This window comes from Clarias gariepinus, chromosome 27 (assembly GCF_024256425.1).
Source record: "Clarias gariepinus isolate MV-2021 ecotype Netherlands chromosome 27, CGAR_prim_01v2, whole genome shotgun sequence".
NCBI lineage: Eukaryota > Metazoa > Chordata > Actinopteri > Siluriformes > Clariidae > Clarias > Clarias gariepinus.
In genome coordinates, this window is record NC_071126.1 from 10,964,275 (window position 1) to 10,991,280 (window position 27,006).

Sequence of the window (27,006 nt, forward strand, 5' to 3'; positions counted from 1 at the left end):
ACTGTGAAACCACTTATGTACATGACTGTAAATTAATAAAATCCAAAATGATAGAGGGCATTAGGAGTGTCCTTAGAGAATTATACATCATATTCTTTAAAAAATGCAAACATTATCATTTTTAAATCATTGATTGGTCTTTGCATTCATTTTGTAAAGAAAATTATATTTTCACAGACCATATTTTACGTTGGGTTTACATTAGCTTTACATTCTAAGAGGTCAACTGCTAGCTAGACCTTGGGTTATTGCCCGTTTGCTTTAAATGCTATTGCAATTTGGTGGCGTTTGCTTTAAATACAGCTACATGTGCATGTCACAGTTCAGATCTCTCATCTTGTATAATTTCACAAGATATGGTTATTGCACAAAATGATTTACTTTGTTGATTTTTTTATTTTCTGAATTTAAACTTGGAAGACAACAAAACATGATCATGTTTGCCTTGAAAATACTGTACTTAAAACCTTATTTCTATGAACATATTACTTTTTTAAAAATGAACTTGTAATGCTTATAACTGCAATTCTTTTTTACTTTTTATGACAGTTTTTTATTTAATGTGTGTTCATCACACTGTACACCTGTTGCTCTTAATTTTTAAAAAAAATATTTTTACTACTTTATCTCAACTGTACTGTATCTGAGTATCTACTGTATCTCAGGAAATTGCATTCCTATTGTACAAATACGAACAAAAAACTGTTTGAAAACACTTTAGTAAGATCAGAGTAATTTATATAAAAATAAAGCTTATAAATCTGTGGTCCTATCAACATATTTCACATTTGTACAGCAGCAGGTCCTAAAAGAAATGATTCTGGAGATTTTCAGCAGTTTGACTGTGTCAAAAATTTGGTGTAGTCCATGACACAATTTTGACTGTTCCATAGATTGTTTACTGCTTTCTGAACTTCATGCGCTCCGGACAGCAGAGGAAATGGTAGGAAGATCTGCAGGAAAACAAAAGGACATAAATCATTACTTATTTGCCCACTTTTGTTGCAGCACATCCAAGTGAACTGAATCACACAGAGTCAAACCTGTGAGAAGCGGTTTCGTCTCTATCCTGCTCTCCTCCAGCGTTAGGAAATGTCCGCTTTTAAGCTGTTCAGACTGCGTGGTTGCGTCTGTCCTACTTGTTTCACAGGTCAGCACATGGACGGGACCCCTTGACCCCTTCAAGTGGATCTTAATACAGTCCTGTTGTGGGTGACGTGAAGATACGTCAGTACTGTTATCAAACTCATTTCAAACAGCTGTCATAAATTGCCTTGCTAAATGAATGTCTAATCAGGTCCAAAAGTGTCTGGACAACAACACAATTATCTATTTTGCCCCTGCACACTACAATGAATTTGGAGATAAAGCAATTAGGATGTGATTGAAGTGTAGACATTCAGGTGTCATGTGAATAGTTTAATCTTGTGTTCGAGAACTAAGTCTTTCTATTTTTATGATGGATCCATTTTTATGATCCATTCTTTGGATCATCTCGATCTTCTCCTCTAAACAATCTAGCACCAGGTTTTCCCCCCTCTAAGCTGGGCTGGGTTTCTTTCCCTCTAATCTGGCCTTTCTGTTCTTGAATGTTATCAGTAGTTTGCATCTTAAGGTAAACCCTCTGTATTTACATTCCTAAAAGCACCTTTTGATTACGGTGCTGTAGACTTTACAACTACTATGATAGAACTACCTCCTCCAGAGTATTCTAAAAAATTCTCTGTGACAGGTCTGTTTAGATTTTTTTAGCCTGATAATGGTGTCCTTCACCTGCAACTGCACATTAAGGGTTTCCAAGAGCTGGAACCAACTACAGACCTTTTATCTACTTAATTTGACACAAAATGACCAAGAACCAGGCCACAAGTGGCTACCAAAATGCTTACCAGTACAATTACTTTTAAGTCTGTGAAAATGGCTATAATTTCTAAATACTTCAATGCATTTTTTTTTTCTTGTTAAAGCCATTCAATTAAAACTGAAAGTTTACAATTCAGTCACATCACTGCTTCATCTTGCACCCATGGGGAAAAGGTTTGGCCATCCCTGCCATAAAGCAAATAATAGGCATAATGTTTAGCAATATTGTAGCTGATATTTGCTCATAATGTTCTTCCTTATAACTAAAAGTTAAAGGAGTTTAAATTTGCACTTAATAAATAGTATCTGAGATACCAAATCGTTTTATTGCAGTGGGGCTGCTGAAACGTAATGAGTCTAAACTTTGGAATGCATTTTTCACAGACCAACCGTTATGCAATCTGACTCCAATTACGTGCATTGTACTCTAGTTCTGCACAGTCGATGTGCAGAGCGGGAAAAATCTAAAGAATTTACTTATATGCACTACAATTCTGTTTAAAGACAGACTTTTGCGTGTGTGTGTGGGGGGGACGACCTTCAATCACAAAATAAAATCTGTGGGTAAAATATAAGGCAGAGTCCCAGAGCAATGAAGGCGTGCGACAATCTCAAAAAACATACAAGAGGTAACTTTGATCTGGAACACAGCCTAAAAATGTTTACTAGCTTTGTACAATTCCAACAAAATGGCAGTAAACACATTCGCAGTGCAGTGCGGGAGCAATCATTATGTTTTTAACTTTCGAAGGTAATCAGACTTTAACATGCTGTGACTGGTCACTGGGTTGCACACAAACATAAAAATCTTTCAGTTCGGGTAGACCTGCTGTTTTCATCATTTAAAAATTGTCAGTGCAAGTTGAGATAAGGAGTTCTAAATTTCTCTTAAGATTTTACCTCAGTGGGTGTAGGAACCTCTAGCTTGGTCTCCTCAGGAGCTTTGATGGCGATCACCGTCTGATCCTGAAAGGCTGGGATCCGACAGATGTCTTCGTACGTCACGTACGCAGAGGTGAAACTATAGTTAAGGTCAGTTGTGGGAAATCGGACAAAATGCTTTGCTGTTCCTTTGGAATAAGTGATGTAGTTCCTTTACAAACATTTCTTTCATTACTTAATTTCTTTACATAACTTTCTAGAACAGAGACAAAGGAGTTTCTTTATCTTTATATCATTATTATGCACTTGATCTTATTTCTAAATTATTTCTATGGTAATCAGTATGTACAAATACATTTTTGTTATTTAACCAAATTTAATTAATTAATTGCATAATGAATTAAAATACACAGAGGCTTAGTGGTTAGCATTGTAGCCTTGCACCTCTAGGGTCCGGTTTCAGTTCCTGTCTTGTGTGCATTGAATTTAAATGTTGTCCCCCTGCTTGGTGGGTTTCCCCACAGTCCAAAGACGTGCAAATTAGGTTACTTCCAGTCTTAAATTGTCCGTAGTGTGTGAATGAGTGTGGAAGTGTGTAACATTACATGTTTTTCCCTGGCTGATTAACTTATGTAAGTAAAGAAAAGACTTTATAGTGGTTATAACTCATTTGTTTCATAGATGTTACACAACATTAAGGACAACTCTGACTGGCTGTAGCATTAAAGCAAGAAAACACTTTTATCTGACAGGTTGATCAGAGTAATGCTAATGAAGCCTTTAGATGAAAAAAGCAGACATGATACCATGTTTTTTTTAAGGTAGCTGGCTATCTGCATGGCTCATCATTCAGGAGCTAATAGCTGTTCAGGCTGATTAATTATATGATAATTTGTCATTAATTCAACTAAGGTGAACAATACTCTTGGACAAATCAACACTGCAGGCATATGAGGATATTTAGCATTTTCCGTGAGGTCTGTTAGGGCAAAGAGCTGCTGTGCGCAGTCTTTAATTAGCCAGTCCAGAGACTCCTCCATAGTCTTTAGGTTCAGCAGATCGGTCTTCATCTTATTCTTCCATTGGCCTTTGAAACAGCTTATAGGAGATGAACCTCTGCGACAAAAAAAAGGAAAGAAAAAAAATATTCAACTAAAAACATCACTTTTATTAGATAAAAGAAATTAAGAACCTTTTGTTCTTGGCTATTGGACTCTCGCATCCAAATACGAAAAAAGCTGTAATGTAAAACTAAAAAAATTAATATCATTATTTAAGCCCTAACGCAAGCCAGAATGCATGTGTAAATGTGTTTTACATGGCGTCTCTGCCTGTACTTACACCCATTGAATCTGATTTTTTGACTTCTTTGAGATGAGCTTGATACCGTTGAGCACATTGGTGATGTCATACAACCGCCTCTTGCGAGTGCCAAGTTTCTCTGTGGCCTCATTGAGGTCAAGAATTCCTTCTGGAGCTGTGTGGAGCAGGTCCATGAAGCGTTTGGTAAGCCGTCCAAGTGTCACCTCAGCGCGAGGAGTGGGGACTGAGAGACAGAATAAACACACATTCACGTAGATCGCCTCATACATGTTTTTAAATCTAAACCAAGTAAATTTATTCACTTCTTTAAATCATATGACTATAGCGCACTATCTATGACTACAGTGTCACTATCGGTCAAAAAGAGCAGATAATCTCCTACCCTTTTTTCCAGGAATACATTTCTTTTCCATGGAATTTTTAAGACTCTCTTGCCTGCGAAAAAATGGGAAGTTAGATTACTAACACAAATACAGTATGTATGATACACATTATTTTGTTCACAAGAGTATATAGATCCTTATTTCCCTAATCCTAATCACTTACAGTCTTTCCAGCCACTCTTTCTCAGCTTCTTCTTCCATGTGTGATTGCTCCTCTTCTGTATAATCTGAGTCTTCATATTCCTCCTCATCTTCATCTTCATCATCCTCGTCTTCATCATCCTCATCATCATCATCATCATCATATTCATCTTCGTCCTCTTCTTCATCTGCTGGAATTTCAGTCTATAGAAAAAAGGGGTTGAAATATAAAGATTATTTATTATATTCATGAACCTACTTTTCAATCATCAACACAAAATATTAAGGTGATAACATTTTTCTCTTTTGCAACTAGTTTTACATTTTGTGGCGGGAAGTGTGTACAAGTGGTATATTCCCATTAGGCGCTTAAAATGTGAATAAAAAAAAAAAAACATGATTATGAATTTTGTTGGGAAAGGAGAACATTAACAACACCACAGCTTTAAACATAATGAAGTTGAAAAGCTATTAAACATGACCTAGGCATAAGAATACTGAGGAGTTTTCTTGCTTTTCTTGTTTTAAGAGTACCCCATAGTCAGTAGTTGAGAATCATTCAGCAAACATTATAAATAGAAAATAGAGATCAATTCGTTTGTGTGGTATTTCATGCATTATCACATCTGACTTCAATATATTTTTTTTTTTTTACATTTAGTTAAATTTTATATACGCTTGCCATGAGGTGGTAAAAAGTTGCAGTTACTCTATTATCCTACAGGTGGTGTGCTCTAAACTATTCACACATTGGTATGCAGCACAGCATCCTGTGTGGTAGGAGAAAATTGTTTGCCAAATTTGTTTAAAACTGTAACAAAATCTGAAAAAAAGTTGAATTCAGAAATTTTATAAAATCACGAAACTTAAAGTAACATAATACAAATCGAGGTATTGTGATTATGTTGTATCAGGTTGTCCCTCATGATTCCCATCCCTAATGAAAAACAAGCTCATTGTGATATCTGATTCACAGACATTACCCACTCTTACAATCCCCCTTTCCCTTTGCCAATCTCTGCAATATTAATAACATTAAAAATGCTTCTGTGCATCATAGACACATTCTCTTTGTTTGCAGAAACTTATTCAATTAATTTCTAATGGTTATAAAAAAAGGAAAAAAAAAAAAAAAAAAAAGATGGTCATATGGACATATTCTGACAGCGCCTTAATCAACGGTCCTGCTTATTGCTCCTCTGTTAGCTGCACCACTGGGCCTCTATTTGCACTTGATGCAGTTCTTATTTTGACCACTAGATTTAATAACAACTCATGTCCTGCACATGTGTTTTCTCTATTCGAACACACCCACTTTACCTTGGGAAGAAATAAAACTTTAATTGCACAGAAATTACAAAAATAATAAATAATAATTACAAAATTAAAATTAAAACAATAAGGAAACCATACCTGTCCTTTAAGTTTTGGGGAGATATTATTATTATTATTGTCTTTTTTTTTTTTTGGAAATTAGAGCATAAGTAGAAGACATCTCAATATGTAAGTAAGCGTTAATATGTAATTTTAAGTATCTATTCAGTGATGTAAACTTCAAAGCACTTTTGGTAAGTCGCTCTGGATAAGAGCGTCTGCCAAATGCCTAAATGTAAATATTAACTGTTTAAAGCAGATTAATGCATATTTGAATGCCTTTAGCCTTGTTCTACAATGGAGAAAGAAATAAAAATCAGGGAAGACCACGGAATTAGGTGGTGTTTCCTTTTAATTTGACTGATAATGCATATATATGACGAATAAAGAAAGAGTTATGAAGGTAATTAGTTGAATCAGGTGTGTTGGGAGTAGGTATCAGACTAACATGTGCAGCACAGAGGGTATACTCCCAGCCTTCAAAATAGAAAGAAAGAGTAGAAATAGATAAATGATTAAAGCTAAAAATAGGCTGATCAGGTTTAAAATAATCAGGTGATATTAATTCAGGTTGAAGCCCACCTACATGTCTGCCTGCAATAAAGATTAAACTTTTTGGAAAAAATGTATTATTTTAAATGTGAAAATATTAACTAACCCCAGTGAAAAATATTCAGTTTAGCTTTTCTAATTAATATCTATTAGTGCTTGTTTACACTGAGCAAGAAGCTTATTAGAAACTTATTTTAAAGTAGACTATTAAATCTGGCAGGTAACTGCTCATAACAATGCAAAGTTCCATTCAATTCTGTCCAGGCAGATTCTTTACTGAAACTATAACTCTGTGCAGACAAAACCTAAACACTGAACAGAACACTGTGTTTATGCCCTTACACTACAGATTAAAGAAATTAAAGCTAAAGTTCTAACCACCACTTCAACCGGGTCTTCGCCGGGCTCCACCGGTGAGGTCCAGTCGTCCGAGCCCGGGATGGCTCCCTCCAGAGGCGGCATGATGGGGACGGCCTCCGGGCTAATACCGCTCGTGGTAATATGTTCGGGCAGAAAGTGATCCTCGCAGATCTTGTGCTCAGAGGAGAAGCGTCCCGACTCCCGCAACGCCGCCAGCCACACTCTAACGCGGCCCTGATCCGCGGGGAAGCTAAAGAAGCGCTTCCGGGGCTTGTTGCGCATTTCCCCCGGTTTCAGCTCGCTCTGGTTCTGGCATCCTCGCACCACACACTTCACCATGTTAACGTCGGAAACCGAACGCAGCTATTTCTGTCTACATCAGTCAACGGCCTTGTTTGTTTACACACGCTGGGCTCGAGCAACGCGCACTTCGATACGAGCGGAAGGGTTTGTTCAGTCATGTGACTCAGGCTTGCCCAATGAGAAGCTCAAATGGCGATTTACGTCTTCTTCTGCGTGCTCGTCTCTGTGCTATAAGAGAAATGCTGCCAACCTGTGGAGCGAACGCCAAAGCAACAATGTTGCTAATAGCTGAAGGGCGTGACATCAAGGCATCTAGCCTTCATTCACTGTCCACTTTATTGCGCATGTCTTTACGCGCAAACATTCATGCAGTTGTATAATCAGCCAATCATGAGGCAACAGTGCAGCAATGTATTTACATTTATGATTTTTATATTACAGCATTTAGCAGACATCTCAAGATGTTTAAATCAAAAATCAGAATGGGAGGCACATGTGATCCCTGTGACTTTAGCCGAGGCACCAGTCACTAGAGTTTACATAAAATGGTGTTTACATATTTTTTTTTTAAAGTGTGTGTGTGTGGATGGTCTGTAAACAAAACAAAACCAAAAAAAAAAAAAAAAACTCACACACTCGATGCTTTTGTTTTCCAGTCAGTGTTCCAATTCATCCCAGAGGTTCATTACAGTCACTGCGATTTTATTATTCTGGAAAGTCTTTGAAGCCACCTCTTAATTCCAGTGAAGGGACAATGTACTGTCACAGCATTCACATGCATCTTATACGCTATGTGACCCCAGAGCACATATAGGAACATATTTAAGATTCTGGTCCATGTTAACATGATTGCATCATGCAACACCTACAGATATTTCAACATGCTGTGGATCTCCCATTCCACAACATCCCAAAGTTCTGCTAATGGATTCAGCTCTTTTTGCTGGAAAGACAGCTGAAGAACAATTAACCTCATTGAACCTGTGTTCATGAAACCACTTTTGCTTTGTGACATGGTGCATGATCATGCTGGAAGTAGCCAATAGAATATACATGAAGATAAAAATCATCTGTGGCATTCAAGCGATATTTCAGTTGGTGATATTGGACCTGAACATTCTGTATACCACCTACATGACACCAAAATGGACTGTTTGCACAAGGCAGCTTAGCTTCATGAATTCATGCTGTTACATCCAAATTTTTTTTATAATTTATGCCTCAGCAGTAACCAAGATCCATCAGACCACTCACTCATCATCTATACCACGCAATCCTGTATACAGGGTTGTGGGGGGCCTGGAGCCTATCCCAGGAAACTTAGGTCACGAGGCAGGGACAGGGTGCCAATCCATTGCAGGACACACACACACAGACTCCATGGGCAATTTGGGAATGGCAATTAGCCCAATCTGCTTGTCTTTGGACTGTGGGAGTAAACCAGAGTATTTAAAGGAAACCCACCAAACACGGGGAGCACATGCAAACACATTGTAGTGAAAATCAAACCTGGCTGGGAATCGAACCCAGATGCTTAAGGTGCAAGGCGACAGTGCTAACCACTAAGCCACTGTGCCGTCACCATCAGACCGGACACTTCCTTTCTTCATCTGTCCAGTTTTGGTGAGCCCTTGCCCACTGCAGGCTTAGTTTCCTGTTCTTGGCTGTCACCCCAACCAGTCTGGTCAATGCCTTTCAAAGTCTCTTATCAATGTGATGTTCCACATGCAGAACTGCTACTTGCTGCCATATGATTGGTTGATTAAATAATTAATTGTTTATGTGTGATGTCACAAGGATGCCTTTGCCATATTGTAGGTTACCAAAGTAAACAAAGAAATGAAAACAACGACAATATGTTTGTTTTGTATTTAGATGACTTTAGATAGGATATGGCAAACAAGTTGAGTTATGATACAAAGAAAGTTGATTATATTTGCACCATGGATTCAGACTTTTTGGGAGAGAAATGCGCAAAAGTTATCATAAAGAAGGATCCATAAAATCCATTTCTGCAGGATCTATCGACTACATGAGGCTGGAGTATAGAGGATCTTCTGCCTGCCAATAACATATCCAGATCTTGTGAAATATTTAGGGCATGGTGTACAGTACATACTTACACCCTGCAGCAGCATATGAGTCCCTGGAAATGTACAATTAATACGTGTTAATTTTTATTCAAATGGACATTTTATGGTTATTTATGCTTGCTTGTGTTTCTAACAGTTGAAATATACAATAACAAATATGTATTTAGCTTATCTTATTAAATTTTTGACCCTACATAAAACAAGACACACACAATACTTTTTTGGATTGTAAATGTATCAACAACAACAAATATATGAAATAAATATAATGCAGACATATAACAATATTTTTTAATGTGCATGATTGGTAGCAATTAATTGAAACCTGATTAATTTATGCAAAGTGCATAGGAATTAGTTATTTAATAAGCTGTTGATGTGAATTCTGGTTTGATGATAAAGACGGGAGGCGGGAATCAAACCCTCGACCCTGGCGGTAACGAGGCCATAGTGCTAACTCCTACGCCAGCATGCTACTGATTTATGTTATACTAATGATTATTAATAAACAAACATTTTTATCCTAATCTAAACGAGCAAAAAAATTAAATAAATATAAATTTTTTTTTATTATTTGAGGTAAAAAACAGTATTAGCCTGTGTTAAAAGACTAATAACTGCATGCACACAATCTTTACACAAATAGCAGATTATCATGTACAAGTGTTTACTCTAGAATTGCAGTATAAAGAATTATTAGCTACAGCTTGGTATTTTGAAGCTTAAAAATAAAACTAGAAACTAGTCAGTTTTACTACTGACTATCTATCCCTAAGATATTCTGTAATTTCATTTTAATTTATCATGACAACAATAATATGATGACACCACTCGTGTATCTGTAAAAACTGCAGAAAATATCGCAATAATTCTTATTCTTAAACCGTCCGACCTACAAGATGGCGGACTTCCGTGTTTTACATCCGGGATACACTCGAACAAAGTATTAGGTACTACAGGTTGCAGTGCGCTTTGTGGACACTAGGTGGCATTTGTGAACAGCAGCAGCGACGGCGGCGGTGATGGAGGAGGAGGAGGAGCAGCAGGAGGAGGAGGAGGAAGAGTGATTCCGACACGGAGTGGGTTTGTGTGTGCGCTGTTGCCGTCCATAGCCGAAGCATAGCAAGCTGAATCTGCTCTGAATCATGGCCACCGACACCATATCAGCGTGCACTGGATCCAACCTGCTGCAGCCGATAAGCGAGATCATCAACCTGCCGTTAGACCAGGTAGGTGTTTTTATTCCGTGCTGATGTTTGGGAGATGAAAGCTCCTCCGCTGGGACAGTCATGATCCCAAACCAGAGATCCCTTTTCAATCAGTACAGCGCGGTGAATTTGGTATTGTTTACGTGTGTGTGTGTGTTTTGCGCGTTGATGAGGTTCAAAAAAGAGACATGTCCAATTTGTCCAATGTGCATGGTGCAGTGGACAGAGACAGGCAGAGACAGTGGGCACGGAAAATAAAAATCGTACCCAAGTCATGCCATCTTTTACTGTCGAGGCTCCCGCAGGCTTTACAATGCAGATTTAGTGCCAGGCTGATTTTCTCAAAATGTCAGCCTTGTTGCATTTGATCATCGCATCATCATCATCATCATCATCATTTCAGGCCCTGAAGTTCCCCCGGAGTGATGCTTGTCTCTGACCATCAGAGGATACTGCAGATGTTAAATAACAATCAGGATTTCACTATTACTGTCTATTCCTAATATTCACTGTAACATGACGTATTCCTTTAAATTCCATTTAATTGCCCTGAAAAAAAAAGGCTTAACCTTATGATCATCAAGGGGGTGTTAGAGATGCTCCTAGGATAATAACCCAGTCTAACATATCACAGGCTGTATTAATCCCCGGTTTTAAAACACACAAACAGGCGATGTTTGTGTAAAAGTTCCAAACCTAACAAAGAACCCTAACCTTAAGACTTAGGCCTAACCTTACTCCTGGAACCTTAACCTTATTTCTCATGTCTGATGCTGAACATAAAGCTTAGGCCTAACCTTACTTCTGGAATCTTAACCATAATTCTAACCCTAATCTCAAGGCTAAGGCCTAACCTTACTCCTGGAGTCTTAATTTAAATCCTATCAGTTAACCCTACATAGTTAAAGCCTTAGGCCTAACCTTATTTATGTAACCTTAATCTTAATCCTAACAACTAACCCTAACCTTAAGCCTAGGTTTAGCCTTCCTCCAGGAATCTTAACCCCTTAAAACCCAATATTTTTTTTTGCATTACTATGTTTTAATAAATATACATGCTTAGGCATCATGATTGTGCAATAAGGAGTGACATCGATTTTTGTTTTTTGTTTTTTGTTTTTTGCACAACCCAGGCAATATGCTGAATTTAATTTAATTTAATTTAATTTTAACCACCTTTACAAGAATGATTGAGGACAAGATTTTGTTTTTGTTTGTTTTTATGACCAAAATGAATAATAATAATAATAATAATAATACAAGCATTTGGTGAATTCAACATTTTTGTGACATCATTTATATATTCCTGGAATACACATATTTACGTATATTTAAAAGTAATGATAACTTTGGTTCTACTTAACATATCCAAAAACCAAAATACCCAGTTAGTTGTCTGAATCCTTCCCTATCGAGACATACTGGCAAGACTTCCATATAAGCAGCAGTTTTTTTTTCATTTATTATGTTTTAAAATGGCTATTGACCAGTGCTGTATTGCTGGTACAGATTTATTAAGGTTAAACCTAACACCTAACCCTAACCATAACTTTTTTTTTATAACCTGTAAGTATTAGCCCTAGCCTTAAAACTTTACCCTAATCCAAAACATAATCCTTAAATTGACCCTTAGGTTGCCAGGGCCATGACCGTAATCATAACCTTAACATATTTCGGGATAAGTTTAGACAACTAACATGAATTTTCCATAAAATATGAGTATTACATTTTCATCATTGATGCTATAGTCATTATAACCTTGTGGCACTGAAAAATTTGCGAACACCAACTTTGGATTGTGGGAGGAAACAGGAGTTCCCAGAGGAAACCCACCAAGCAGAACGAGAACATGCAAACTCCAGCACACAGACTTGAGGCCAGCTAACCACTATGCCACCTTTGATAAAATCAAATGAATAAAATAACATGGTCTTTAATAACTGGAAGTGCTTTTTCAACCGGAATTTTAAAAGAGTAAGGTAGCCATGAGATCGTGATAAACTGGGCCCACTGCGGACAGCTACTCTACAATACATGGGCCACAGGGCCACAGGGTTCTTTATTCATTTATCATCAGGAAGTATTTATCCTGGACAATTAGCAGGGAGTTACCTGAGGGCACTGTCGGGAATTCTGGAGATTTAAGCAGACAGCATGCCATGCCTTATGTATTTTTAAAAATTTTGTATTGTTTTAATTTTTATTTTAGTTTGTGGAACACCATACTCTGCGAACGTCCTCAGATGGATATGTGACTAACAACTGGTGTCAAGTTATTACCCTTTTTTATTATTTACTGTTCAGCCATGACCAGTCATGCACGATCATCAACCACAGTCTTCTTTGCAATGTAAAGCATAGAATTGTACATGTACATGAGCTTATGTGAATACCTTGGGTAACAGGACAAACGTAAATTCCTCTTGAAAGCTGGCTTTATGTATTTGTAATGATGCCAGAAATCATCCAGTGGCGGTGGCACTAAATCTGCTCGTCTTGCAGAATAGCCATGCTGAAGTTACCAGGTAAAATGAAATGTGATCAGCAGGTCTTCATTTTACACTCATCTCTGGCTCGCTATCAGTCTTGTAGATATGTACTGTAGTACTCTTACTCTGATCTGCTCCTGGATGAGAAAGTGCCCCGAGATGCCTTTTTTGCTTTCTCACACTTGTTGAAGTCTGGGTCAGCTTTGCTGGGTCTCTCGTTTCTGTTTCCTCCAAAATAGTTTTAGCTTACAGCTTCCGGAGCATTTGATTACTTTTGTACACTTGGACTTTTGATTGGTTATTTGGAGTTTATTTTTATACATGCTTCAGTACTCCACTTTCTAGATAGAAAAACTGCGAATGTTGTTATAACTAGTTATCTGAGCAAAACATGGAAAAAACAACAACCCTACAATGAATTTTTGAAAATGTCATTATTAGAGTATTTAGTTTAAATGCTTTGTGGTGAGCGAATGTGCCTGGCCATTTCCGATGTCATTCATCCACACTTTCCTGTGAAAGTGGGTGGCTCTTGGCCATGTTTACTGGTGAAAACCACCAGGCTGTCTATTGAAAGCTCTTCTGCAAGCCGTGACTAAAATTTGCTGTGTGGGCGGAGGGAATTATACCCCTTTAAACCTTCACAACTGATGCCAGTTACTTTTAGCGATCTCTTTTAGAGATTTTTTGGCATACATTTCACTTAGAGCGTCACCTTTATAATGTATTCCAATGAGTATGTCCGTCTAAAAAGCATGATCAGGAGACATAAACATAGAAAAATTCTATGCAGTTAAACCATTTTATGTTTTTTTTCGAGGCTGCTTCTGACAACGAGATTAATGTGCTTTGTCTGTTCAAGTTGCCTGTAGTGTAGTCTTAGTGGAGACAGGCAAAGAATATCAGGCTACGTGCTGTGTATAGTGAAGGCGTACAGTATGTGTGTATAGCGATGAGATATGGAGTAAGTATAATGTAGAGCTCAAATTCTAAGTAAATGACATTAAGGTATGTATAATGGGGATATGTTCACTTTAGCCATAGGTTAGTGACTAGAATAACAATTGCAGTGAGTGGTGAGAAGGCAGTTTTAAAAAATTTCTAAAGAGGGTATAACGCATAAATGGAGAATTGTGCATTATTTATGATTTAAACAGAAGGTTGCTGCATTTATTTTAATAAACTCGGCTAGTATTTCTGTACAGGTTCCACCATGCTGCAGAAACTGGAACTGTTAAGTAAAATAACAAAAGTGAAGCAAACGGTATAATTTTAACACAATAACAAGATTGAACAAATAAACTGAGGTTGTTTCACTTTATTAGTTGTGCTTGTGCTTGCATGAATCAGATTTTCAAGAACTGCTTTTAAAATACGTACTATTAAGTATAAAATATAATTTTACATGTTTAGCAATTTTTCTTGATAATTTTGTCAGTTTAATAGCAGATACAAAACATATGTATTTTCTACATTCAGGAACAATAATGAATTTTTATCAGTCTATGCAATAACACGTACTGTATGGCATTAGGTAAGTAAGTGACAACAACCACCTCACCAGTCAGTTTTTATGTTAAGTCTCGAAGGTCAGCTTTTCTGGAATAGTTCTTGAACAAGAAGAACAGTATTGTCAAGTGCATTTCCACATGATGAAACTGGCTCTCATGAAGACCTTCCCAGGAAAGTTCATTAGAGTTACCAGCCCCAGAAATCATTAATGAACAGCTTGAACAGTTCAAAGGAGATTATTGCATATTTTGGATGCCTTCAGGATTGTTTTACAGTGTCCAGACTTTTGACTGTTTAATATTTTAATTCTCTGAAGCTTGTGTGACATCATGTGTATATACAATAGAGTCAATTACTTTGTTCTATTGACTCAAGTACAGTGAATAAACTTAGGATCTCTCATCCATATCCAACAGAATCGCAGATTTTACAGTCAATATTCACTTTCTAGCATGTTCATGTTCTAAGAGAGATGACCTTATTGACCAGTTGCACAATAAGGCATATGGTTGCACATATGGTTCCTGCCTCAGGCCAGGCCACTGGGTGAACATGCTAATAAGCTGATCATTGTCTATAATTTATTAGCATACATATGGCCTTGATTATTGCTGTGCAGGTCTATACCCAGTTGGTTTGCAACACATCTAATTGGAGGCTGACTCAGTTAATTATAAAGACTAAATTTGTGGTTGTTGGAGGATGTGGAACCTTGCTTGTAGATGTCTCTAGAAGAAAGGAATCGACCTTGTGTGTCCTTTGTTAAATACCCCAGGGACAACAGAGATATACGGTATGGCAGATGTGTAGGAATCAGGACAGAAGGCACTAAAGATCAATCATGATTCAGTGTTTGTTGTCCCTAAACTAGGTTTCATTTATTGGGTTCCTTGAAAAAGTTTATATTGTAAGCACTTTCTTACAACTATGCCAAGATATGAAAAACAGTTGAACTACTGCAGACTACTTGATTATTTGTCTCACATTCAGCTCTTTATTTCCTTGACTTCTATCATGACTTCCCCATCCTGTGTCCAATGCTGCATTCAGCTGAACTTTATAGCTTGGGCCGTAACAGTGTGGGCAAAAAACGTTTAAGTGGGAACTGTGGGAGCTTTGGTGGTTATGGCAGGAGGTGACGCCTAAACCCTGAATAATCCATAGACGGTCATAACAAACAAACCTGGCTGTTGGGTGGAACACACCTACTCACTTCAGTTACCAAAAAGCTAGCTAGCTTAGCTTAACATATCTAAAAAACTTTAATTTATATGCTAACATTACTTTTCATTTGATTGAACTCTCTCATCTATACCCTGCATGTCATCTCAGGCAAACTTTTTTTTTTTGCAGACGTGCACCATGCAGACGTTTATTTCTATTGCAAATTTTAACACTGGGACTTATGGGGATTGACTCACTTTTGGAGCCTAGTGGTCATTCAAGGAACTGCAGGTTTTGACATTGGCGTTTAATTAAATTTTTTAAAAACAGAAATTGCCCCTTTGATTTACTAACTCACTCATCTTCTATACCACTTTATCTTGTATTCAGGGTTGCGGGGACCTGGAGCCTATCCCAGGAGGCCTAGGGCACGAGGACAGGGTGCAAATCTATGCAGGGCACACACACACTCACACCCTCCTTCACAAACTGTGGGCAATTTGGGAACACCAATTAGCCTAATCTGCATATCTTTGGACTGTGGGAGGAAACCGGAGTACCTGGAGGAAACCCACCAAGCACGGAAAGAACATGCAAACTCTATGTAATCAAATCTGACTGGGAATTGAATCTGGACCCTGGAGGTGGAAGGCAACAGTGCTATCCACTAAACCACTGTGCCTCCTCCTTTGATTGAGTCTAGTTAAATTGTTGGTAATGCTCCTTGAACGTGTACCAGGTTTTTTGATAAAAAGCAACCAGTTGACAATTAATATGTTTACGTTGATGTATTTCCTCTTTTGTCAATCCTTTTGCAGTCTGTTAACTCTCTATTACTGTATTTTTGGACTGGCATCAGCCTTGCATTTGAATCACTTTGGATAAAAGCATCTTGTCCAATTAATCAATAGAAATATGACTTGGTTAGAAAAATACTTTGTGTCCATTTACAATAACCATACTCCCCATTTGCCGGTAACTCAGTTTTTTGCTTCACGGGTGTTTCTTGTTGGCTTTCCTTTCTTTGTACATCTCTATGCTTGTTTAGCTGAAGGTTGAGTGAAGTGAGTGTTGGGTATGGTACTTTTCCGCAGTTATAAATAATTGAGTATATTGTATATATTGATATGGGAAAGCACTTAGTGTTCAAGAGGTATTTAATCACAAGGTAATTATTTGTTAACTTATTTTCAGTACAGAGGTCAGGGGCAGATGTCATGCACAAGAATGGGGCTTTTAAACTTATACTATGTTGAAACTTCCCCATTTAAGTTAAGTACACTGTATAAAAGTGGATATATGCTCTGAGAGGTGTCAGGGGTGCAGTGAGGCTACATTGCATTTGTAGTGTTGGAATGAGTATTGAAGGTGTACCTAGTCAGGGGTGTACCAGGAGTGTGCAGGGTTTACACACAATCAAGCTACATTCAAAAAGCTCAGCTACACTTTTATATCTGACATGTGTTTGTTTGAAGTCATTATTAAAATACAACAGGGCACGGTGGTGTAGTGGTTTGCACTGTGGCCTCCCACCTCCAGGATCGAAGGTACGATTTCCACCTCCAAAGATATGCAGAGTAGGCTAATTGGTGTTCACAAATTGTCAGTCGTGGGTATACCCTGCCTTGTGCCCAAAGTCTCCTGGGATAGGCTCCACGCTTCTCATGACCCTGTACAGGAGAAGAGGTGTAGAAGATGAATGAATGAATGAATGAATACAACAGATCAACAAATCACTTTCCAGACTCCCCCACTCCCCCCACCCTAACTACAGTAAAAATTTTGATACATGACTTTCGCTTTATGATTGGTTCATGGTGAAACTCTCGATGGAGGACAATGGGGGTTGAGGATATGACTTAATCCGTATATTTATAAAACGTCTAATTTGTCAGCCAGTTGTCCCAGACATTGTAGGAATCCTTTATTTTATTCAATCATTTATTTGGCGAGAGTTTAAATCTCATGTCCCTGGTTTAAAATCAATTAAGTAATAGTCAAAAAAAAAATCAGTAATAGTTTTTCATGTTGCACAGCTGTCATAGTAATAATCATAGTAAAAGCAATTATACTGTATAATAGTGTGGCTAAAGAAAGTATATAATAAGGCCATCGAGCGCACTAGAAAGGCTCCAGCCATAGACAGACTGCACGAAATGTGAACCCTTCTCTCCTGATAAATGAGCCATGTCCCTGAATTTATTCCACCGATTCATCCAAAACAACATTAAGAAGGTTAAACACTCCCAGTTATGGTAATGTTGTAGTCGTGCACATTGTGATCGAGTTTATTAGCACAGTCTGAGCATGAGAGTTGGACTGTATATGCCTGAGAGACATGGCAGAACACTGACACCAGGCTATTTTTGCACAGTAACTAAAATTGTGTTTGTGCAAGTCACTTTTTTTTTTTTTTTTGCTCTTTTTGGTTAAGAGCTGATTGCTGTTTGTGTGGTTGATGAATAACACATCTGAAATGTGTTTAGGTGAGCGATAGCTGTTGCACAGTCTGTCATTAACACGTTTAAAGCTTTTGTTGCTTTACCTGAATGCCAAATAAGTTAATCAGAAAATGGTGTCTGGCAGTTTAATCTATCCAGATGTTCATTTGAGGTTTTATATTAGGCTAATAGTGTTGCAGCTGTTTTAAAAATAATCTTCCTTTTGGTGAATTTTGGCAACAGTGGGGTTGCATTTCATTTTAAACAGTATTGTAAAAGCCAGCTGTCTGTGCCATAGAACAGACGATCACTCAGGTGTGTGTGTTGCTTCTGATGTCTGACAAGACACACACACAGACACACACACATGCACAAACACACATACACATGCACAGGATTTCATCCTGCATCTGAGCAGTACAGTGTCCTAGCAACAAGGCTCTCCAGGATTTCCTCTGTTTGTCTTCAGAGAGGCTTCCTTGTTGATGAGGAGCTGCAGGATAAAATGATTTGATATTTATTTCGTTTTAATCTGCAGAATGTCTCTACTGTTTATGTCACCACCTAAAATTTATTTATTTGCTCTGTCTTTGATTTTTGCGCTTATATTTGAATTTAGGGCTCTCTGTGGATAATCTGGAAAAATGCTTTCTAGGAAAAGCCCCCCCCAAACCCCCGCCCCTTAATTAGCTTGTTAAAGTCATTTGTTACATTAAAGGTTTCTTAAAGTTATTAGCACTCGCTTGGATTCAGCTTGGCTGCCCCACATCCTTTGCCCCATTAGTCTGGTACTGCTTTGAGTCGTTCAGGCAGAAAATGTGATTTACCAGCGGCCTGACCAGTCAGCACCTCCACATGCACATGCTGTACGTCTTCTCCAGTCTGCAGTAAAGAGCGTTTCTCAGGTTGCACTTCTCCAGTTCTAGAGATGAGAATCACTAGAGCATGGCACGACCCAGACTGTAACAAGAGGCATCGAGAGCCATGAATTACAGAGCACTGTTACTGCAGGTGAAGGTGAGCGAGCTGGTAACAGGTGTGGCGATACTCTAGCTCTTCTCGCTGAGCCGTCATGACAAATTAATAACACATTTCAAGGCTATACATCACCAGGAAGCTGCATTATACTTAACTTTAAAGACGGTTTTGTTGTATTATGAATAGACACAATAAAATGCAAAAGTAATTTGCGTTCGTATAGCATCAGTTTAAAGTTTGGATTCAATTTGGATTTATTTTCTATTTTCCAGAACAGTACATATGGCATTAGGTAATTATGTCAATTGTATTATTATTATTATTATTTTTTTTTTTTTTAAGATATGAAGGTCAGTTGTTCCGGAAAAGTCCTTACAAGAACAGTTTTGACAAATGCATTTGCAAAACCCATCATGCAAAACCATCCTAGGAAAGCAAAACCAAAACTTACCTCTGCTGCGTGGATGAAGTTCATTCAGCCTCAAAAAGTCCTAATTAACAGCATCTCAGATTATGAACCCATTAATAACTCTAATGTACCCTTATTTGCTTTATACCTGACTCAAACCTCTTTTATTCTCTCTCTGTACTAGCAATTGTCATGTTATATCTTGTTTTCCTTGTCTTCCTTAGATCATCACAATGTGGAAAAGGCTGATCTCAGTGACATTCACAGTGTTTGTTATTTCTTATGTTTTTAGTACTTGACTGAAATTGGACATTCAAAGATTTAGAAAAATAGACCAAGTAAAGTTTTATCAGTTTAAAATGACTCGGTTTCTGTGAGTCCGTTCAGCCTCAGACACTTGTTGTTCTGCTGTAGTCGCACACCTGGCAGGAGATTAGGCATGGTGCATAAACACTTGTTCTGAGATGCTTTTCTGTTCACCATGGCTGCAAAGAGTGTTTGTGTTACTGCCTTCCTATCAGCCCGAACTAGTCAGACATATCTGCTCTGACCTTTCTCATTTACAAGGCTTTTCAACCTACACAACTGTCACTAACTGGATTTTTGAATTATTTTTAGCGGCTGTCGAGCAGAAAAATTCCAGTAGATCAGCAGTTTTTGTTTTAAATGATACGTTTTTAAATAACACAATAACCATGCTACTGTTAAAGATTTACCATTTTCTTCCAAACTTTAAACTGATGCTATATGAACGCGAATGACTTATTTTTCCTTCCCAAAGGCTGTATAAACTTTTGCATTTTATTGTTTATTTATAATTTTTCTGTAATTAACAAATATTAACATTAGATATCCTCTTGAGACACGAATGTCCTCATATGAGGACATGACACTTTCTTCCAACTTTAATGTCTGTATATATCCTTGTACCGTTAGGTACCTTTTTTTGGCCGAACTTCTTCCTGGTTTAAAGACATTGATTACATTTATCAGCTGCTATATATCCATAATGTACATTATAATTTTATCTGGCTTTACAGTATTTGTCTGCATTTGTTGTGGACATTTACTTTAAAAATCTCACTAATGGTAAGCTTGTGCAAGCGCCGAGACACTTTACAAGCCATTAGTGAATCTGCATGCCATAGTGGTAGTGCTTGAATTGCTTTAGTATGCTGAAGCCAGTTAGATCTTGGCCTTTATCTCTGAGTCGTGTTGGGTTTGTCCTTCCTGAGCGGTACACATGGCAAGTTGCCCATACAGAAAAGAGATAAAGGTTTGTCTGTGGGTCAGATGACACATTAAAGAGTAAAGGTCTGCACAGGAATGTTTTCAAGCCCACTTCAGCCTCCTTCCCAAGATCAATCCTGTGTCTACTCCGAGTTCTTCGTCCCACAGGTATTATTTTGGTCTGCCCCACCCATATATTTTCTGACAAACATGTGGTTGCTTTTTCCCAAAATATTGACACATTTAAAGCTATTTAAACTTGAAACTTAAAGCTGGCACAAGATGCCGTACAGAGCTCTGCATTAGACTTCCTGTCCTCATGGCCTGGTCAGATTTAAAAGACGGGCAGATTAGAAATATGGTGGTATGTCCCCTGAACTCCTGAACTCAACACTTTATTCAATTGATTCATTTATTATTTTGACCACAGGCTACTTAGTTTTCCTGCCAGCTTTCTCTTGACCTTTATGTATGCCAGAATTATTATTAATATTTTTTGCAACAAACAAGGGCAGGCTATTGTTCTACGAAAAAGAATCCTTTGTCTTTTTTTTTTCCAGGCTCCTGAGCACAGTACTTCAGTTTACTGAGAGAGAGAGAGATGTTTCAAGGCTGTTACTAATAGAATAGTACTGTACTGTAAAACAGTAGTCAAATAGCTCACTGGCCACTGTACACCATTATCCATTTATGTCAATCATGTGCTCGCAGTAAACCATGCAGATACTGTATACTGTAGGTCAGTAGCTTCGGTTCATGTTCGCATTGAACATGATTGACAAAAAATGTAATCTTAATGACTCAGTCACTGTGACTAGATACGACAAAGCATTAAGAAACTTGTACTGTATGCTCCCTGTGTAGGTTAAATTCAATGAAGTGAGCATATATTAAGTATGGATTTAAATTGAACAAAAATATTTTAAATGTAAATTAAAGGCATCAATTTTTAGCATAAAGAAATGTGCAACAAGAAAACACACTTATAATCTAAATATAAATGTACAGTAGCAACATCAAACATTCATGTTTCAGCGTGTATGGTTTATCTGACACATGCCTAGTGTAGCACTACTGCCAATGTCATAAGCATTACTACTTAACCGCCTTTTAAATAATGCTTTAAAAAAAAAAATTGTGAAATTACACAAAAAGTAGTTAGAAAGCTTAATTTTTCACTGTCTTTGTCATTTAGATTTTACAGTATGACCTGTTGGCTGTTTTAGTCTCCATACAAGAATCATACAGTATATGTTAAATGGAAAGCAGAAGATCTCCTAATAGACTCAATACACAGCAGTAATTAGTGTCTACCTTGGGGCTCTCTAAGGTAAACGTCTTGATGTGTTTATCCCCCAGGGTTTTCTCTCTGGGATTTTCAATATTCAATTAAGCACCGCATTGCTAATTCAATATGCAGGGCATTTTATTAATTTATTTTTATTTTTTTTACCCTTTTATCAGATGTTCGCTGCATATTACCCAACAAATTATGTATTTAATTAATAAAAAATTTTGTCCTAAAATATTAAAATTAGTTTGACTGGTTATTATAATTTTTATTGACTCTAACGTTCTTTAGTTGTTTTTTGAAGAGCAAAAATTAGGGGAAAAATTTGTTTTAATTGTCTCAATTTATTATTTTTTTCAACTTATCTTGAGGGCATCCAGCACTTTAAAGTTTGGAATAATACACATGGGTGTGAACTTTTCTTAAAGGTAACTCCCCCCCAAAAAATATTTTCTACCATATACAGTCAGTTTCATTTCTTATGAAAGAATTAAAAAAAATAGAGCGAGAGTGAGAGAGAGACATTTGGTTAATGCTTTAATGGATCCAGGAGTATACAGGGCTAAACACTAAATGCTTTTAGTTTAATGAATGAAGCCATGCTGCACTCTGTAATATTTTCTCTATAGTCCATTATGTGTGCCCTGGATTTAGTTCAGACCTTCTTGCTTAAACATACAGTATATTTAATTGTTTTAGAAGCACAGATTCAAAAAAAAAAAAAAAAAAAAAATGTGCCATTGCAATCTAAATGGAAAAATTTGCAATTTAGAATTTGTATGCCTAGGGTTATATTTGTAGTATTTAACAGTTTTATAGCTGAACTACATTAAGTTGAAATTGAAATTGGGTTCTGCTGTGTGCACAAGGTTTTAAGCAATTTATTAAAGAGCTATGGAAAATATTTATTCTGTTTTTGGTCACACAATCCATTTCAAATTCTGTACTTCTAATTCAAATTATGAGCACAGACTTAAAGGTATCTGAGCAGTGAAGTAGAAAAGGAGTTTAATTAGCTTGTTTGAATCTCAAATTCTACAGCAATCCTCAGTCAGTCAGAAGTCAGATGAGCTCAACTGGCCAATGAGAAGCATCACATACACACTCTGTCAGTCAGGGCATCACTTAACACATGTGGGAGTTAATGAGCTTGTGTATATGGAAGAGGGGAGACGGGTTTTTCCTCTGAGAGTGTTATGGTGGTCTGTCATACAGCATGAACATCTGTTTGATAAGATCTGTTTGGCTTGCTTTACATGTCTGAAACACTAGATAGGCTTCATCCTTCCTTACTGGTAATTGTAGTGTGATAGTGGAGAATTTGCGAGTGGCTGGGAATTGGCAGATGGAATGCCAAACTGTTGTTGAAAATTAAAATATGAAAAACAAAAAGACACTATTTTAGTCAAGAAGCTCTACATGTTTTATAGTGCAAAGTGACCTCTGTGTGTACAGTAGATAGTAGATGTGGGGGGGGGGGGTCGATTCAGTTATGAATTGCAGTTCTGTTTGTGTGGCTATTCAAGTCTGCATTAGAAATTGCACAGCCTGCGTGTTCGGACCCACTCAACCCACAAGCTCATTGTCATGTTGAGTCTCTTATATTTGAAGTTAGTTTGTATTGTTTAAGGCTGTGCTGGGTTTTTAAGCGAGAAAACTAATGTTATAAGGAGTGGGCTACATTTAATTAATGAATAAACTTTTTAATGGTTTAAAATGTAACGTCTGGGGAAAACGTGATATTAAATTAGAATATTTATAAAATTGTGATACTTGAAGAATCGCAATTTTAATCGAATCGACACTTTCAGTAGGTCTCGTGATATCATGTCCATTATCCATAGTGACCGGTGATTCCCATCCCCAGTGTGTCCAATGTTACAATAGCATGAACAACAGGCTATAATGAGCTAGAACATTACAGTATACCGTTACCATGCTGCTGAACTTTTCCCCTTTAAGTCTTTTTTTTTTTTTTTATACAACTCCTTCCTTTTTTCTTTCTCCCATCTTCTGTGTGTACTGCATGGAAAATTAAAATTTGGATTTAAAAAGGATTGACACAATTAGGCCACAAAACCAACATTTTTATTTGACATCCGTTTTGTAGATTTTGATTGTGGTGGCACATCTCTATTTCTCTATAACAGCTTTAGATTGTGGTTTTCAGACCCGTATAAAGTTGACTAAAAGTCAGCCTAACTTTTTTACCTTCATTAACTACAGATCATCCTGTGCACGTTCTTCTTTCAAACGTTAAATCAAAGGATAAATGTTACTGTGATTACTATGGTTTTACTATATCCCTTGCTTTCTATGTTCCTAATTAATCACCTTCCTAAACGAGCTTGTTGTAGCAGCGGTAAGCTACCAGTTATCAGCAGTTGTTATGGCCACCCCTGACTGTGAAGACAGTACCATTGTTCCTGCCTGCACATTTAATTGTGCAATAGCTTCAGTGCTAATTAATGTCAGCTTTTTAATTTTGTTACTTGCGAAGTGTCTAACATCCGTGGGCTCAAAAATATTTTAAACTGGGTTGTCAAAATCCTTATGCTACAGTAAATGTGGATAAAGGGGTTAACTAGGCAACTTAGGGGGCTGTACATCATGCTGCCAAGAATCTCCCATAATCCTCTTGGCCTGGTCTGTGGCTCTGTGACAGATGTATTGGGTGTCGCAGAACAAGCGGTGGTTTTGTTGTGGGTTTGAGAGTGCAGCTGGAAAGGAGCAGATTGTAGACAAGCAGCTGAACAGATAGTCGAGTTCTTCCTTTGATTGTAATGATTTTATGTCAATATGACTTAAAAAAAAAGCACAAAAAACAAAAAAAAAATTTTCCAGTTAATGCATACATTAACAATAAACTTAGCCTCTGAGTGGCCCAGTGGTAAAGTGCTCGGTCTATCATCCGGAGATCGCTGGTTCGATCCCCGGGTGATGCTGTAACCTCTCGCAGCCGGAGGTCTAGAGAGAGCTGATTGGCCGAGCTCTCTCAAAGGGGAGGGATGAGGGGTACTTAGTGCTCCCACATTAATCATGGCTCTGCAGCCAATCAGAGGCGTCTGTGAGCTCACGCAAGCGGAAGGAGCAATAGCGCCGCCCCTAATAGTTCGGAAAGATGCGGTCGGCTGGCGTCTAGTGGTTTAGAGGAAGCATGTGATAGTCTTCGGGCCACCCGACTGAGTGGTGGCCTTAATGTGGGAGCCCCCTAGTGACAGGGAGGAATTGGACACAAATAAATTAGGGAGAAAGTCGGAGGAAAAATCCCCAAAAAAACAATGAACTTAAATAAGTGTGTGTTTTTTTTTTTTTTTCTGCTGTTGTTCACTACATTTTCTGTACATTTTGTAGATCCACTATATGGATAATAGTATTTGGCCCAACCAGTTAATTACTGAATTTAGGTGATCTAGTCAGGGCGCTTATCCCCAGTGGAAGCCAATATTTGGCCAAATACTTTTGTTCATATAATGTATGCATTTTTATAAAAGTATTTATATATTTGTTTTCAATTATTTCAAATTTCCATTCCTTTTTTTTTTTTTTTTTTTACATTTTTGCTTTATTAAATCTGATTGTGCTATTAAATATTTTAAGCAGCAAAATCAAAATAATTAATTCACTCTTATCCACTTATCGATACCACTTATCATGTACAGGGTCACGGGAGGCCTGCAGCGTATCCCAGGGGACTCAGGGTATGCCCTGGATGTGGTGCCAGTGCATCAAAGGGCACACAAGCACACGCTCACATGCTATGAGCAATTTGGAAACACGAATTTGGCTGAGGGAAAAACCGAAGGAAACCCACAAAGCACTGGGAGAACATACAAACTTCACCCACTCAGATCAGGAAATTAAACCCTCGACCCTGGAGGTGTGAGGCCACAGTGCTAACCACTATGTGACTGTTCTGCCCAGTCAAAATGAGGCGTTTAATTTAGATTCAATACAAAACAATTAATTTTTTCTCTGTCCTTAAAAAATATATACAGTGTCCCACATTTCTTGCTGTTTAATTGCATTTAATGAACTTCAGAAGTTTGACTTTGGTTGTCCAATCATCAAATCAATGCAGCATTAAGATTTTTTTTGCCTGTTTGCATTTATATGTTTGATATATTCTTTACAATTAGCACTTAATTATGGATCATGCATTATATTAAGGAGTGGCAAATAATAGAAGGACGGACAGAAAGCATCATCTGTGCCTAGGGTGTCCTCTCATCTCAAGTGCCACAGTATGCTGCAGGATTTAAGAACAGGACAAGAAAGGAAAGGAAAGCACTCTGCTTTATCTGGGGCACGCGGCATTCTGGGTACCAGAGTATTAAAGGAATCTTGCTCCTCCTATCAGACATTGTGCTACTGCAATGTGCTGAATCATTCCTCACATTTTGGAAAGAGAAGTGCAACTCTGCTTCCTCTAAGACTAAGAATACACACCACAAGAAACACATACTGTAGCTGTTGAGTTAGTGCTTGGTTTGTGGCAGAACCATCAGCCCTGAGGATTACGTAACTTGTTTTTTTCTTTTATACTTTGTTGCAATAAAAGCTGATAATGGACTGGTGATTAAGCATAATAGTGGATGAAGGATATCGGAAATCAGATAAATATTGTGAACCCTCCGGAAACACCTGAAGTGTGTGTGTGTGTGTGTGTGTGTGTGTAGTGTATAACAAAACTAATTTGATGCTAACTGTTTATCGAAGTTTATGTAATAAATGTCTTAATATTTTTCTTTTGCATATAAAGTAAAAAATTCTAAAGCTCAATAAAAGGCAAAGAGCCACAGAAGATACATTGGTTTAGTCAGGATCCGGACCTGATTTGAAGTGGAACCTTTAGGAGCCTCTGTAGTCTAACTAGGGACCGTGGAGTCCAGTGGTGATTACCATTGTATTTATTCCCATTAAACAACTATTGTAGGACCATTCGCATGTACATTCACCCACTTCAGGTAATTAGGGAATGCCAATTAGGCTTGTCTGCATTGTCTCTGG

At 37.6% G+C, this 27,006-nt stretch overlaps 2 protein-coding genes across 3 annotated transcripts in view; one reads left to right on the plus strand and one right to left on the minus strand.

Annotated features, from left to right (window-relative positions):
• Positions 1-609: 609 nt before the first annotated feature.
• e2f6 (E2F transcription factor 6) lies at positions 610-7,324 on the minus strand. 2 transcript variants are annotated; one of them, XM_053488712.1, is made up of 8 exons: positions 6,900-7,324; positions 4,615-4,796; positions 4,451-4,503; positions 4,087-4,291; positions 3,706-3,861; positions 2,764-2,878; positions 1,044-1,203; positions 610-953 (listed from the first exon to the last, which is right to left on the minus strand). In XM_053488712.1, the coding sequence occupies exons 1-8, from the start codon at positions 7,215-7,217 to the stop codon at positions 916-918; spliced, it is 1,227 nt and encodes a 408-aa protein (XP_053344687.1). In that variant the 5' UTR covers positions 7,218-7,324; the 3' UTR covers positions 610-915. The 2 variants fall into 2 exon arrangements, with proteins under 2 accessions (XP_053344687.1, XP_053344686.1); XM_053488711.1 differs by having other exon boundaries at positions 6,897-7,324.
• A 2,998-nt stretch (positions 7,325-10,322) lies between these two features.
• mboat2b (membrane bound O-acyltransferase domain containing 2b) overlaps positions 10,323-27,006 on the plus strand; it is a 40,397-nt gene continuing 23,713 nt past the window's right edge. Inside the window, exon 1 of the mRNA XM_053489515.1 lies at positions 10,323-10,503. Within this exon, the coding sequence (XP_053345490.1) occupies positions 10,420-10,503 (84 nt within the window). The 5' untranslated portion in view covers positions 10,323-10,419. The remainder of the gene's footprint in view (positions 10,504-27,006) is intronic.